The 16,722-nt window shown below is 47.5% G+C and overlaps 1 protein-coding gene across 7 annotated transcripts in view; it reads right to left on the minus strand.

The window, feature by feature from the left end:
- LOC147440176 (uncharacterized) overlaps positions 1-16,722 on the minus strand; it is a 136,025-nt gene that overhangs the window by 36,861 nt on the left and 82,442 nt on the right. For all 7 annotated transcript variants that reach the window (XM_086529941.1, XM_086529940.1, XM_086529942.1 and 4 more), the window contains 2 exons: positions 3,106-3,270; positions 2,965-3,015 (listed from right to left, as the gene is read on the minus strand). In XM_086529941.1, coding sequence (XP_086386067.1) covers positions 2,965-3,015; positions 3,106-3,270 — 216 coding nt within the window. The remainder of the gene's footprint in view (positions 1-2,964; positions 3,016-3,105; positions 3,271-16,722) is intronic.

Here is a 16,722-nt window from a genome sequence, read left to right on the forward strand (position 1 = left end):
GTGTAGGGGCAACGGGTGGGGGGGGGAGGGTAGCGATGGCGCAGAAAGGGGGGGGCGAGCAGCAGTAGCGAGCCAAAAAGATTTCTGGTGCTCATCAGCAGCAAAAACCTTTGGTGCTGCAGGAACCTTGAAAAAAGAAACAAACTTGAAACCATCAGGTAAAAAGAAACGCAAACAGGAAATCATCCATCAGGAAATTGCTAGGCCGGCTACGTCTAAAAGTCGCACACCATTCTCCTTGGTTGTTTATCTACAGCCACCTAGACCGTCTCTCAGCCAAATCCTCTCCAAGGACCAGCTACAGACTATGGGTCTCACAGTACTGGCCGAAGATCTCCCAACCACTGTTCCTATAGAGATGATTCATGATCTTCTAAAGAACTTTCCCAAGGTCAGGGGTCATAAACTCACCGCTACAAGGCTAGGCCATGCTATGGGTATGAAAATCTTTCCAGCTGTGAAGCCTGCCACTCGAACCTTCTCTCAGATTTCTAAGGAGGCCACAATTCAGTCATGCGAGGAAATGCTCAGTACAAATCATCCGAACTATGAAAGAAATAAACAGATCTTGGCAATCTTTAGATACTACTTTCTAGCTAGAGATGCCAAAGAAGATAAAGGAAAATGTGAACTACCCACTACAGTATCTCATTGGGACGGTCTTTACTGTTTGCTCCATGCCCAACCCTGTGGATTTCACCAGATCCTTTTTTCATCTTTACAGTCTCGGGCAAAAAGATTTCGGACCCAGGTGAGATCTGTGCAGCTCAGCTTCAAATGCTTTGCAACCCCTCTCTTGGCCTAGGTTGTAAGTATTCCTGTTACACCAGACAAAGTAGATGATGATACGCGAAGTGTGCAAGGGAAAAGGAAATTATTAAACATTCATGCTGATCCTGCAATCCACAAGAAAAAGAAGATAAAAGAAAAGTGGCCAAAGATACAGCAGAGTCTCTAATCTCCTTGCCAATATCGGAGAGCCAACAGACTAAAGTAACACATCTTCCACGGCGGTCTCTGTCTACCACCCCTCTCTCGCCACCAGTGTCGACTCCCGAATTTCACGACAAATCGGCGGCTTCTCCCTTGGAGATTCCTCTACCTTCTTCCCCAATATTCACCTATACGCATCTGACTCCACCTGCAACTACCATCTCAGATCCCGTCTCAGCTCCTACTTCAGCTCCTACTCGACTAGTAGTGCCTCCTCATAGTGAGCCACCTATGCCACTTGGGACATCATCAGGGGTGGCCAACTCTACTTCTCTGGTACATCTTTCGGAGAAAGTATTACAAGACTCCAGGAATGCTATCGCCACCATAGAGCTTGGAGCGGAACAGTTAGCTACTACGCACCAGCGCCACTCTGCCATATATGCAGCTATGGCGGGATCTCTAAAGGTGGCCAAAAGTGCCATCTCAGATTGGGATCGCGCTACAACAAGCTTTGAAGATAAAGTCGGATATCATTGAAGACCTTCGGGCACAGGTACAAATGTTTAGGGAAATGCTTCTACATGGAGATTGGTAGGCTCAGGCTTCAGGCTTCAGGCTCAGGGAGGGTTTGGATGGACTGGATCCGGGCCACCATTGCAGACCGCAGGTCCTTCTCAGCACTTCATGGGACTATACACACAGTCTCAGCCTTCAGTTCAATACTACAGTCCACAGTACCCTCACGGGTTTCAGTCTTCATCGTCCCACATGCATAGCGTTCCTTGCTGCGATGGTGTTGCTGGGGCACACCACCATGGCTGTGTTACTCGTCGTCCTCACTTTTCTTCCACACAGGGGTTACCCTCTGCCGTGCAGCAGCTGGCGGCTCCTTTCACAGGCGGCCACGTTATGGACAACAGAGCCCAGCAGCCTCTACCACCTCAGCAGTCCCTACAACGAAGTTCCACAATTGATTTGATGGCTCCACCTCCGGAGACCGATCCTTCAAGTGCAGCTATAGCGACTACTCTTTCTCTGGGATGATGAGTGACAGTCTTTTCACCATGACAGTACAGTAGTCATTTATTATTGCAGTTCAGTCTTTTAGCAGTTTCAGCGGTTCTCTCACCGAGACGGTGAGTGGTTTCGTGACGGGCAACCTGTAGCAGGGCTACAATGTCACTTTCACAGGACATACAGTTAGTACAGTTGGTACAGTTGGTCTAGCCTGGTTCACATTGGACGGACTATCTGGGGCTGGACAGTGACACATGGCAGGATACGGACGGTGGTCTAGTGGACATCGTGGCCAGGTCACCACCACTCAGTTTCGGGATAGACTTAGGCTGACATTTATGAGCCGTTGGTGGCTCTTTATGGTTGTACATATGAGTAGTCGTTTTGAGGTCATTGGCATGATTATCTTTCACGTAGTCGTCTAGAGTGAGTCTATACACAGAGCACTTATTCACCATCCCCGCACATCTAAGCCTCGACACCCCATTGTACCTGAGAGTCCTGGGCTGGAGCTAAGTGTGCTGCCACGCCAGAGTCTGTATCAATTCTTTGAGATAGTCGAGTCATTTGTTGTGGTCTACTGTTGCTGTTGTGTCTCTGTGAGCGTTGTTGTCTATTGTTTCCTGTTTTCAACCTGTTTTGAGTGAGATTGTCATGCACATTGCACTGAGGAGCACCCACTGTAGAGAGCACGACACACTATCTGCGCTACAGATGCAAAATGCGTTGGCTTTGAGAGCTGCGATGAAAAACCATGTGAGACCAATATTTAACCGGTTTAAGGATTTTTTATATATTTTTTAATGCCATCAATACTAGCTACCTCCCAATTGCCAAGGAAACATATTGGTTACATAGGCAGAGTTGATCATGTTCCAATGTTGGGACTCGGTAGTTTTCAATAACCTTTCCACGTTCCCTTTGTCCCTCCTAGTCAAACAGATTCTCCCAGCAAAACGCTTTTTCATCATAAATTATACTGTCTATCTCAAAGAGTGAAGATTTTGGTACCTTGATTGACCCATTCTTCAGTTCCATTTGGCTCTGCAGAACTGTATTTCCCTGCATAAAAGATGGCATGTAAGCTAAAGCAGAAGTGAGCAATGCCATTCGAATTTTTTCTGTAAGATTGCACAGCCCATTTATACTCACTAATGTTTCAGGTGTTGCATTCGTCAATCTCTGCCCACTAGTGCCCTGAAGTTCATTTTTCAATCTTTCAAGTTCCAGCCGTGAGACTCTTAAACATGCAAGCATAGACCTGAGAGTATTTATCTCCTGCGTTTGTGAGAGTACCTCTTCGTCCTTCCGAGAAAGCTGTCAGAAAATCCGGAAACACAAATATCAGTTTCAATCCACATACTGGAGTATTAAATGCATGTTTCACCACCTACAAAATAATTTTGTCACCTTCAACAAATCATATTGACATAGAGCATAAATGCCTGAAGTCTTAAATCAGTCGTAAGAGCATACAAAAACACCCCTGAAGGCAGGCATTTCTTTTGTGTGCCTCTTTTTTATTCTTTCGGTGTTACTTTCAAGCTTGACTCCAGATCATTGTCCTTAAAAGCACTGTGTTTTGTGTCACTTTCATAGAAACTGCATAGAATAGTCTGTAACTTCACCCACTGAAACTCCTGTTTCTTTTGCTAAGAGAGAATCATTCTATTTGGAAACAGCTCGTGAGCACAGACCCCATTATTAAGTACCAAAATAGTCAGGTTACAAATATGTCTTGTGACCTGTAGTGAAAGCTCTTGAAGGATTGTCAAAATACAAAGTCATTCTTGCCTTTGTTTTCAGGCAGACCTCCTAAGCTCTCAGACCCTTGTTCTTAACAGCACCTTGTTTTGTGTCATTTAAATAGCCGCAGTCTGTCCGCTGAAATTCTTTAATCCTTTCAAGAAGCGAAAATCATTATATTCATTGATCATGCATCCCACATGAAGTACTGAATAATTAGGTCACAAGGGAGGCTTGTGACTTGGGCTCAAAACTCTGAAAGGATCGTCGAATGGCTTTGTTTTCTACCAGTCTGCCACATAAGCTCCAAAGGAACCTTCTAGGTTCAGAAAAGAGGGAAACTGCTCTCTACACATTAATTGGAGAGTAGGTGGAGAACAAAAATCGGTGCATATAAATTCTATGCCAAAATCAATACTGCTCACACATTTCATGTCAAGTTTGTGCTCTAAAAGAGTCTTCGCACTTTCTACTTCATCCTCATTATCATCTCAAACGATCAAACCATCAACATAGATATAAACAATCACAATGCCTTTATCTATTTTTGCACATACAAGAAGTAATCGCCATCAGCCATATAAAAAAAACAAGAGAGACAAGTACACGACATTCCCCACATGCCATACTCTTGGTGCTTGCATCAGCTGGTGCAATGCTTTTTTCAGCCTACGGATATAATTAGGATGAGCCTCATACTGTTGTAGCTGCATCATATACAGTGTACACTTCTTGCAAATCACCATATACAAACCCATTCTACATTAACCTGATGTAAAACCCATTCTTTTGATGCAACCACAACTATAACAATGCATCGTCAAAAATCAATCACATACATACCTTCTGCCACCAAACAAGCTTTGTACCTACCTATCCTACCATTCACATTTCCAAGCTGCAATGTACCTCACCTCCTCATCCCTAAAACAATTACTAACCCGTGTGTCTTATAATAAGTAGTTGAATGTCTTTGCATGAATGTCTGTGTCACAGTGAAGAGATCTTGGAGTTGCCGCTAGCTAAAAGGTCACTCCTATAAAAAATGCATGACAATAAGCCAGATACAGTTGTAGCCGGGTAATGTGTCGTGCTCTCTACAGCGGGTGCTTCTCAGTGCAATGTGCGTGAGATCTCACTCCAACAAAATGAAAACACAAAAGACAGTGAATAACAGAGCAACAACACCACAACTCACACAAGAACCTGAACAGCATAAACATCGACTAACTCAAGGAAACCAGTACAGACTCTGGCAGCACACTCAGCTCCAGCCCATAACTCACAGGTACAATGGGGGTGTAGTGGCTCAATTGTGCAGGGATTGTGTAGACGTGCATGTGCATAAACTCAAGATGCTAGACTCAAGACAACGACCATACAAAGTAGGTGATGGTGCCCATAACACCAAACACCTACGGATATATACAACCATAAAGAGCCACCAACGGCTCCCAACTATCCAATCTAGCTAAGTCTATCTAAAAACTCTGGTCGTAGTGATCTGGCCCTGTGTCTGCTAGACTACTACCCATATGTCTACCATGTGTCATTGCCCAGGCAAAAGTCCGTCCAGTATAAACCCCAACCCAACTACAACTAACTACCTGCCCAGTGCCTGAGACACTGTAGCCCTACTACAGGTTGCCCGCCCCAAGACCACTCACCGTCTCGGTGAGAGGAACACTATACAGCAAAGAGAATGCAGAAGTCATTGCATATGTACAAAAGAAAGCTGAGCAGAGCAGTGCAGTCCTATCACCCAAGAGAAAGAGTCGTCGCTACTGCACCAGAAGTATCCGCCTCTGGAGGAGGAGCCATCAAATCGATGGTGGGAGGTTGCTGCTGTTAAACTCTGTTGCTCTGGAAAAACTGGCTCCTTGTGCCTAGAGCAGCCACCAGCTACGCAGCGGATGGAAGCACCTGGCCTGAAGTGTACTTAGGCCGTCTACCAACACAGCCATGATGGTGTGCACCAGCAAGGCCGTCACAAGGAATGCTCTGTGTCGACTGCATATGTGGTAAGGAAGTCGACTGCGGAAACCCCTGAGGATAGTAGGTAAACCGGTGAGGCCACCCATATCCGACATGCGTCTGTGTAGAGGGTCCCATGAAATGTATAGAGTTACCAGGCTGTGTATACCCAACAGGAGTCTGTATGTGTATCCCCTACCCTGTCCAGCCATATCCCCTACTCACTGGAACCTGAAATCCCATACCACCGTGGAGTAGCATCTCCCAAAGTCCTTGCATCTGAGCTGGGAGGTCGTCAATGATTTTAGACTTTTCTTGCAATGCGTGTCGCAAAGAAAAAATAGTAGCGTCTCTATCCGCAATCGCGCTCTCTGCGACACACAGAGATTCCTCCATAGATGTGTATGTGGCGGAGTGGCGCTGGTGAGTAGCAGCCAACAGCTCTACTCCAAGCTCAATGGTAGCAATGAGAAAAAATTGAAAATTCCAAGCCAGTTGGCGAGTCGCCTCGAAGAAACTGGCTACATTTGCCAGGCCTTCTTCGGTTTCTGCTCTCTATCAGCCCATCTCACTGTGGCAGGTTGCCTACTTCTTCCTCATATTCTGCAAATACAACAGTTCATCATTTCTTCTCCACATAGCTCAAATCGCGTTGATTGCATTTTCCTGCTAGTTTCAGTATTCTCTACTAGTTTTAGTGTTTTCTCTAGTTTCAGTGTTCTCTCTCACCGGGACGATGAGTGGTCTTGTGGCGGGCAACCTGTAGCAGGGCTACAGTGTCACTAGCACATGACAAGCAATTAGTTACAGTTGGGCTGGAGTTCACACTAGACGAACTCTCGCTTGGGCAGTGAGACGTGGCAAGTGATACGGATGGTGGTCTAGTGGACACCGTGGCCAGATCACCACCACCTCAGTTTGGAGATAGGCTTAGCTGGATTGGGATATCTGCTAGCCGTTGGTGTCTCTTTAGGAGATACATATGTGTGGATGGTTCCGGTCGTTGGATACACTATGATTATCATCTACTATGTGTGGCCATTCGCCTTAAGTCTAGCATCTTGAGTTCATGCACAGCATGTCTGCACCATCCCTGCACAGTTGAGCCTCGACACCCCCATTGTACTCGTGAGTTTTGGGCTGGAGCTGAGTGTGTTGCCATGACAGAGTCTGTACTGATTTCTTTGAGTTAGTCGATGTTCATGCTATTCGGGTTCCACTGCTGAGTTGTGGTGCCAGGAATATGTATCCACATTGCGTCGTTTTCCCAATCATGCAGTGCTTTAGTGTGTCGTAGCCTTGGTCTATCAATGAGCAAAGGAAATCCTCCCTCAACCTGGGGAAGACGAACCACAACAAAATCCAAGCTAAAGTTAAAGTCTTGTACCTGCAGAGGCACCTTGTCCACTATGCCCAATGGGTAGATTGTCCGCTACTCGGCAAACGTCACTGTGAAGGGAGCAGGTCGTGCAGGCTGCAGACCTAAAGCCAACATTGTGACCTGAGGCATCAGGTTGATGCCAGATCTCCATCCACCTACTTTGTATGGTAATTCATCTTGAGTCTAGTATCTTGAGTTCATGCACATGCACGTATGCACCATCCCTGCACAGTTGAGCCTCGACACCCCCATTGTACCCGTGAGTTCTGGGCTGGAGCTGAGTGTGTTGCCATGCCAGAGTCTGTACTGGTTTCCTTAAGTTAGTCGATGTTTATGCTGTTCAGGTTCCACTGTTGAGTCATGGTGTTGTTGCTCTGTTATTCATTGTCTTCTGTGTTTTCATTTTGTTCTAGTGAGATCTCTTGCACATTGCACTAATGAGCACCCACTGTAGAGAGCACGACACATTATCCCTGCTATAGGTGCTCTCATTTTTTCCTCACCCTAGACCAGCTTGGTCTAGACCAGCTTCTTCGCCCTAGACCAGCTTTGCCTCACTCTAGACCATCTTGGTCTAGAACAGCTTCGCCTCGCCCTAGACCAGCTTCGCCTCGCCCTAGACCAGCTTGGTCTAGCTGGTCTAGTCTCTCTCGCCCCTATTCAACAAGAGTGGTCTAGGGTCTAGTGGGTCTAGACTATCCAGCAAGTTCGAGGATCTCGACGCCTAGAGCTTGCTGGGTGGATTGTTGCTACTGCATGACACATACAAGGCAGTCTAAAGATCGAAAAAGCCCACTACTGAGCCCGCTGAAGTACTACCACAAAAAGTGTCAACCTTTCGTGCTAAGTAGAAGTCCACCAGCCCCGTTACCCCTACCCTCCCACGCATCTACCTCCATTCCCTCAACCAGACTTTCACCTCCAAGGTCACTTGCCGCGGTATAGTTCTCACCCACTGTGTTACAGCAACCTCTAGAGCAACAGGTTCAAGAGCACATAGCCATGGAGGAGTTGACAAGCGTTCTGGCTAAGGTGAACATCAAGTTCCCAACTTTCAAAGGTCTCTGCACAGAGGATGAAGGCGACCATGGCAGGAGATTTGTTTCCCTCTGCAAGGGTCGTGGCCTCGACCGAGAAGACTCCTACCTAGTACTCTTCCAATCCACCCTGGATGGCTTAGCAGACAAATGGTACAGTCACTTTGCACAAAACCACTTTACGACTTCGGCCACATCAAGACAACAGTTCTGTGAAGCTTTCAAGAGAAGGTTCTCGATGAATTGGCCAACCTAATGATCCAGCCCAAAGAGACTTTTGCAGAACTCATGAACAGTACAAAGTCTTTGGTCGCCAAGCTTCGTCAGCAACCAAGTGAGTTTATGGTCAAGAAATGGGTAGAGAAGGCTCTTCCTAAGACTTCTCAGCAGAAACTTAGAGAGAGTCTCCGACCTGAAGCCACTTTGGAGAAGTTTGTTGTTGCTGCTACTAGGATAGAAGGGGGGGCAAGGAAGCTATTTACTGACTCTCCTCAGGTAGAGACTTCAAGAGAAGAGGTCCTTCTCTCTTACAGCAAGACGCATGCACATCATAAGGCTTTGGAACAGATCAAGCGCAAGCTAGAAGAGCTCAGGTCTCAGCAAGAGACTAAGTCTATGGTTTGGTGTAGCTCATGTCGTTCGCCAAGGCACCCCCCACATGAATGCCACCTTTGAGTTTATTGCCACTTTTGTGAAAAGTCGGGACATGAGGACAAGAATTGCTACTACCTCAAGGGATTGCGACACAAATACAGAAAATTCTCGTTCCTCCTCTCCAACAAGGGTTAGCACCTGCATCCAACATGGTTTCCCCATATGGCCATTCAAACTACATGCTGCCTTTGTTGAATACCCCTCCTATGCAAGGTATGCAAAGAGCTTTTCCATCTCAAAGATTTTATAATGCAAATGCTCCCTTAGCCCCTCAGAGCTTCTACACTGCACCCTCCACCTCCATGCAACAGGAGCAGAGGCCACCTCGCCCCCGTTTCGTCCATCCAATCTCCCCATTTTATGCTACAGATGCGGAGAATATGGTCATTACCAAAGCAAATGTCCTTTACCTGAAGGATCTCCTCCTTGCCGTCATTGCCCTAATGCTAAGGACCACTACAGTAAGGATTGTCTCAAGCAAAGGGCATCCGCATCTTCAGGCCCAAGTCCGAATCAACAAGACCTCACCTTTCCAAATCTCAACCTGATAACAATAAGCTCCATCCCTCAACCATCACCTTCTACTCATGTGGGGGCCCCTCAGGACAAGTTCAAGCATGTCCAAGAGCCAACTAGTTCCACTCTTCCCCCCACTATCCTGCCAATGAATACCCCGCTTCCAACTGTCGATAAGCCATCACCTAGTGCCAAGCGAGGATCCTCATCTATGCTCTCCGATATTGATGAAGCTTTCTTGGAAGTAGTGGCTGACTTACAGTAGATCAAAGGACTAGAGGAATCCCAGATTGAAGGATCCAAGCCTACAACAAAAGCCATCTTGAAGAACACCTTTCAACAAGTGTCACTTTATGACATGCTCCGGATCGATACAATGTTGGTCACGTGAGATGACTAGCGAACGCACTCCACAACCGGAGAGAACCTGGCATCTACTGCCAGACAATTCGGTCGGGGTTAAGCCTGCAACCAATGAGCACAAACCCAAAAAATCTAGAGAAGTAGAGAGTAGGGGGGACACAATATGACGGGAATTTTTTTTTTTTTCCTAGCTAATAAATGTAATAATGGAGATTTGCATAAACAAGCGCTAACAAATCACCAATAAAGAAAAATAGTCGTCCCCCCTCTTCCAAGAATCAAGAATCGGTGTCAAAGTCGGCATTGCGTCATAAAATCTGTTGCAGGAGTCGGCCACTCCAAAAGCTCCATCTTCATGTTGTCGCAGGAGTCTACCGTTGTGGACTTTGTAACTGAACTTCGCTTGTTAAAACTTTTCTTGGAAAACCTGCTTGCCCACACACATGAAGAGCCCCTTAGTGAGCTTAGTACTTTGAAGCTTTAAATCAATTAACTTGAATACCTCGAATTTTCTACATTACTCCATGCTCTTTGTAACATGAGAGAGGCGGCACAACAGCGGCGTGAGAGAGGAGGTGTGACAGATAACTCCAACGGCGGATTCAAACGGGGCGGCAGCTGCGGGGATTGTGAGGACTGCGCCAAGCGGCAGCACACGGCGACGACAGTGCCTGTCATTGGGCAGCTGAGGCTCTGAAAGCCTACCTCCGGCACTTGAGAGTAGACCAGCATTGGGCACAGAAGGCGGTAGTGTTGCACAACGCAGCAATGGCGTCGTACAATAGTCAGTGACAAGCAATAATGTCGCTGCAGTCGTTGACAAGAAACGACATGCCTGTGGGTGCACGGCGACAGCGGGGTGCAGTCAAGGTCGCTCGTCAGCAGCAGCGCAAAGGAAACGGACAGGGCAGCAGTAAGGAAACTGACGAGCGCCACGCCAAGGCGCCGGAAGCACACGAAATTGCCTTCAGACAACGAATGGGGAGCACGAGGGCAAGCGAGAGGAGCAGGAGGAGGGGCGACAGCGGGAGGAAGAGGGTGAACGCTCAGAGAGAGAGAGAGAGAGAGAGAGAGAGAGAGAGAGAGAGAGAGAGAGAGGGAGGAGGAAGAAAGAAAGTCTATTAACGTCCATTGGAAGCCCAAAATCGACCCATGGGACCAATCAATGTACAATAGGTACCTCCTCAGGTGTCAGCAAAACAAAAGAAAAATAAAAGGTAGTTCACAGTATCTCAGAGCTCCATGGTCATGAGATTACTGTTTTTACATTGTGGCTTTTACTACTCTCCTAAAAGCTCAAATTGAAAAAGGTGGTGATCCATGAGTTTATTCCAAAAAAAGGGGGAGAAGTAGATAACTACTTTGGGGTATGGGATTTTTGAACTCTCTAATGAGTGCTTTTCCTCCTCTGTAGACTGCCCATTTGCCTTCTTTCCTTGCTTCGCGTACTTTGGCTAGTTCATTGGCTCGCTCTTTAAGCTGCAAGGGGGTGATCTTGTCTCATATCCATACCTTAGTCCCTTGGAGAGACTTAGTCTGTTTCATGACTTTGATTTTCTCCTCCATGGTATCATATGTTGCAACTGCTTGTTTACCTTTTATTTCAATGTGAACCAGGTCTCCGAGGTCAACAAAGGGGACTTCTTTCTGCAACTTCAATTTCCATATATTTGTATCTGTCATGTATTCGTCATCCTCTTCTATGGCGGCTTGTGACCAATCATCCCGCATTCCTCCAATCCTTATGATCTTCTTATTGTCCTATATTTTCTCTTTTTCTTGCATTTCTGCAATGACCTTATGAACCAGTTGATTTGTTACCTATTGTTGAGCTAGGTTGGTACCTGCTTGATTATTTTCCTCTCTGATGGTGTGTTCCTGGTTGATTTGTAGTTGTGCTTCTAATTGCATAATCTTCTCATCTTTGACAGCGATGTTTGCTTTCAGAAGAGCAAGCTCATTCTGCACTTTCTTGAGTTCTTGGAGCAGGTAATTCTCCCAATGTGAGGGTGTCGACAAAGGTTGCAAAACCGGTGGCCTTCCCATCTTCACAGCGGCTGAAAATGATTTCTTCTCCATGTTAATGGATTAGGGTTTTGGATTGTGGGTCGAGCTGAGGGGTGCAGCCCCCCCACACGCCCTATGAAGGCTCAGCATCAGAAGGGGGAAGAGAGAGGGGAGGGCTAGACTTGGGCGCGCAAGAGAAATGAAATGAAATGAAATGAAGAGAGCAAAGTGTAGAGCACTTCAAGAGAGTCTCCTCTGTGTAGCTATGGTGTCGAATCCCTGCAGTCTTCTTCCTCGTAGAAATTTGATTTGCCTTACCTTCTCAATCCTTTTTTGATCCAATCAATGGTGGATTAAGGTGTATGTGGGCCCGTTCACAGGCGGACCTACCTCCGGCTTTGATACCAACGTTACAACCCCGTACTGCATACTACTCTGAGTATGCACAAGGAGAACAACAAGCCTCGTTCACCACCCAGTCGTAGAGGAGAATAATGAGGAAGCCTTCCAAATTCCCGGGCTTTTTAGTGTGTGGCCTACCATCCACACTAGCCCGGATGCCCGTGCACTCCGGCACGGCCGTCTTCACCCATTGAACCCCCGATGGCACCCCGCCGTGGCACTCCGGCCACGGTCTGGGCCATCTGGTCGGTCGTCCAGATGGCGTCATGTCGTCCATCACGACATTACAGCCTACGTGACAGTCTGCATGGATGGCTACTTGTGGCCTTGGGTGGCGACTAAGGGTGCCCTGTTGGGCTACACACTGTCCCTGAGAGGTGGTCCCCCTGTCCTATATATAATGCCAAAGCTTGGCTACCCAACCCACAAATCAGCCCCGACCACATAGAAAATAGACCATAAATGTGGAAAAATATGGAGAAGGGCCAAAAGAGCACTTGGGAGCACCTAAACGGTATGGAAAGAGACGGTTTTAACTTGGATTCGACGCGCTCGCTATTGCCGGTTCTCGCCATCACTTTGCACTCCTCGTCGCGCCCCCCCCCAGCCCCTGCCGCTGCCGCTGCCTGCACGCCTCCCTGCCCTGCGCACGCTGGCCTACCCATGGCTGTGCGCAGCCCGCTCGCTAATCCCTTCTCCCATATCTGCCCAGCGTGCTGCCCACCTGTTGTGCGCAGCCCTCAGCCCTGCATTTTGTACTCAATCCCCCCCCCGCCTCGGTTTAGCCTCACTCTCTTTCATTTGCGTGTGCTTTTTGGCCTCGCCTTTGTGGATAAGCAGCTCCGGCCCTACTTGGCTGTGCTGAGTTTGGCCTACCGCTACTGTTTCTCCGCCGACATCGTCCGCCTCGTCTTTTCTCCAACAGCAGACACAGAATGGAGGCTCCTGCTCCACCTCGAAGGGACTTGACTGAAGCCCCCTCGCCCGACACCGCGGAGTCGACCATTCGAATTGCTCTTTTTCCAACAGAGCACACGATCTTAGAGGCAGAGGTGGCGCGCCTCCAAGACACCTTTGTTATCTGCAAGATTATCGGCACCAGACCTAGCAGAGGGGAGGTGCAAGATCTCCTCCAAGCTCGCATTTTAGCTGAGGTGGGCAAGATCATCAACATACAGGTTCTCGGGCGCGGCTACTATCTGATAGAGTTTGAGTGTTCTGAGATGGCGTCCAAGGTCATTGCGATGAGCCCCCTGGCCATTCGAGCAACTAGAGCTCACTTTCGGCAGTGGCACCATGGATTCTCTCTGGCTACCGATGTTCTTGTTTAGGAGGTAGACCTCCCCATCTCAGTCTGCTTCCCAGGTTTGAGGAGCGAGTACCTCCCGCTCCTTTTGAAGATTGGCTCAGAGATTGAGACTATCCTCGAGACACTCCGCACGACAGCTTCTATAGCTTCCAAGGCAGTTGACATTTCTTCAGTAGGCGTTTTGGCACGTGACACCTACACCCTCCCAAAGGTCGTCCTTCTCCCTCGGGTGAGTGGTGGTTGGCTCCGCCAAATTGTGGAGTATTCGGGCCTCCCATACCAATGCTTTATTTGTCAGCAGATGGGCCATCGTGCAAAGGCCTGTCCACGGAGGGGGCCCAGACCATCGGCACAGACGCAGACCCAGCCTCCTAGGGCTGGCCAGACACAGTAGGTAGAGACATAGGGAGCTCAAACAAACCCCTCCTCTATGCCTGGTAACCAGGCAAAGGAGGGATGGTAGCAAGTCAGTGACCGTCGATGACAGGGACCACCACGTCAGTCTGGCCCTCCTTATGGTCACCTACACCAGGCTAGAACAGGGGGTTCCCACACGCAACCCTTTTGACCCCTTACAGCAGGACAAGACCTTTGTTCCGCCTCAGCCTCACCACCGACAGCCCCTCCTCCCCCCGCCCCCGCCTTTGCCTCTCCCCGTTGCCACTCCCTACCCTTCTTCTCCACCTGCTAACCCCCCTACTACTAGGAGGTCTCTTGGCAGCACTTTTGCCACGAGCGGTCTAGTGAGAGGAGCATACCTTCTTACGAAACCCCTCCTGGTGCAGACGTCTCCCTTTGCCGTTGACCCTCAAGGATTGACAAGTTTCGACCTTCGTCGCCGATGGGACTTCTTCGCTTACGATTCACACGCTTCCTTGGCGACTCTTTACCAGAATTTGAGGCGTCTTGCTTCAGAGTCCATAATCTGTTCCTTGCAACTAGAGGGATAGATGCCCTCGACATAGCGGTTGGCTTCTCTTTTCCTCTATGTGGCAAGGACCAATCTGAGTGGACTCTGGACTCTGTGTTGGACTCGCTTCTGGCTCAGGGTCTTGAGTTCTCTCACCACATGGGAGACTTGGGGGTTACAGATCTGATACAAACCTTGTGGCCGTTGGCCAAGTTCTCAGTGACACCCCCGGACACAACAGGATGTAGACACATTGTGGTACACTTCTTTGCTGGAACGCAGAGCCCACCGTGCTATGTGTATATACATGAGGACTCCTAAACAGAGGAGATAGCCTGACAGATAGCACGTTCTTTTTGGGCTTGGGTTGGACAGTCTTTAAGTCACGCCTATCTCGGGGTCGCTTGGATGTGGATTACTTCCCACCCAAGCAGACCTGAGATTGGCTGTTGTTGCAGCATCTCTTCTCTCTCACCGACTCCATGAGGATTGTCTCATGGAACGTGCAATAATTAGGAGGACCCTAGTTTCAACGTCAGCGGAGTCAGTTGCGTCGGGAGCTCCAGCGATGCCTTGTGGGCGGTGAGATTGATATTCTTATGCTTCACGACTAGGTGGTACCATACGTAATGTACAGTACATATCTGTACGTACTATACGCCGTTCCGTATGGATAATTTTTTATGTACGTAAAAATACGTACCTTTGTAAAAAACAAGTAAATGAGAGAACATTTAACAAAATTTCCATTTCTCATTAAAGATTTAGAAAATGTATATCATGCAAACTACTTGGGGACACATCAATGATTACTATAAACATTTAACATTACCAACTGGAGATTCACTAACCAAGTACCAAGTAACGATCTAATATAAGATTCGGCATGATGGTTCCTGCTTGAAGGAAAACAGAGAGCTAATATGAGACTTAAGTTTTGCTGAGTGCTCACGGTATGTGTGTGGCACAAGAGGAGAAATGAAATGAAATGAAATGTTATATTAACGTCTTCAAAAGGCCAGGATGACCTATGAGACCAAACTAATACAAAAGTGGTGAATCTGTTACAATGTCTGGGTACCTTAGTACTAAAGTACTAAGTGTGAAAAGTGTGAAAGTGTGAAAATAAATGTGAAAACTAAATACAAAGTATTAAATAAACTTCTTAGGAGCATTCTGGGTGTCTGGCTAGAATGCTTCTAATCCTTTGTTGTAGTCTCCTACGGTGAAGTGTGATTCTGCATCTCTGTCGTGGTCGTCTCGATTTCCTAAGCTCAATCGCCCTGTCAATGAGGATGCCTTTGGTATGAATGTGGGTACTCCTTTGTGCTCGCTGTTGGCCTCTTGCTTCTCCTTCCATTCCTGCTTCTCTCGATCCGAAGAAATCTGTGATCTGCCTCTAAGGCTGTAGTGCTCTTTGTCTTCTCATTAGATTATCCCTATGCCGATGTAGTTCCAGTAGGTACATGCCTAGGCACCTTTGATCTTGGTATTGCATGACTCTATCTAGAGGTCCAAAGCCTTCTTTAAATAGGCAATGGAAACGCCCACGTATCTCATAGTATACGGTGCAATGGCATATGTAGTGTAATTCTATCTCCGGCTCCATTCCGCATAACTTGCAAATTCTGCTCTCAGGTGGGATTCCCCTAAATCTGCCAAATTCAATTTCCAACTGGTGTGAGGATGTACGAATCTGACCAATAGCACATCTCAAACCATGAGACACGTGGGTATCCATGTAGCTCGGGCGAATCACAAAACCATCTTCAGATAGTTGTAGGAAGTTTTCTTTATAGTCGGCCATCTTCGTGCCCAATTCTTGTGTAGGGTCTACCCATGTCCTCTTAGTGTCCAGCTGTATAAGATCCTGGAGGATGATTTTATTAATCTCTGTTCGTGTGATTGCCAGTGAGCCTCAAGAGAGTATTGGAAGGGGGGTAATCTTTCCATATTGAACCCGTGTCTCTGAAACCACGAGGACAGTTGCGCATACCAGCATGATGTATCTCCTTTCATTGCTAATTGTCAAGAGGATTCGAGGGCCAATCTAGTATATCAGCAATTATTTGTATCCCACAAACCATGTATAAAGGACACTGATCTGGTAAGAGCTTCAATTTCTATCGGAGGGGCAGCTAGGTCCGCTCGGGTAATCGCGTGTGGTACGGAGGCCTTGGCTCTAATCATTCGGGCAATCATAGATACCAAAGGTCTCTCCATTGACTTCCAATTATCCTAATCCACAGATGGTCCCCAAATCTGGACCCCATAAAGCATAGCCGAAGCCACCACAGTATCAAAGAGCCAAAGTTTCGTTCGTGGTTCCTGAAACTGCACTTGTGAACACATCCTCTCCAACCCTCCCAAGGCCGCAGAGGCTCTGGACAATCTAGCATCCGCTGCTTTCTTAAGAGTAAACTTCGGTCCTGTAAATACCACACCAAGGTATGTGTATGCATCTGTGTAC

This window comes from Adiantum capillus-veneris, chromosome 15 (genome assembly GCF_014529385.1).
Source record: "Adiantum capillus-veneris isolate H3 chromosome 15, ASM1452938v2, whole genome shotgun sequence".
Classification (NCBI taxonomy): domain Eukaryota; kingdom Viridiplantae; phylum Streptophyta; class Polypodiopsida; order Polypodiales; family Pteridaceae; genus Adiantum; species Adiantum capillus-veneris.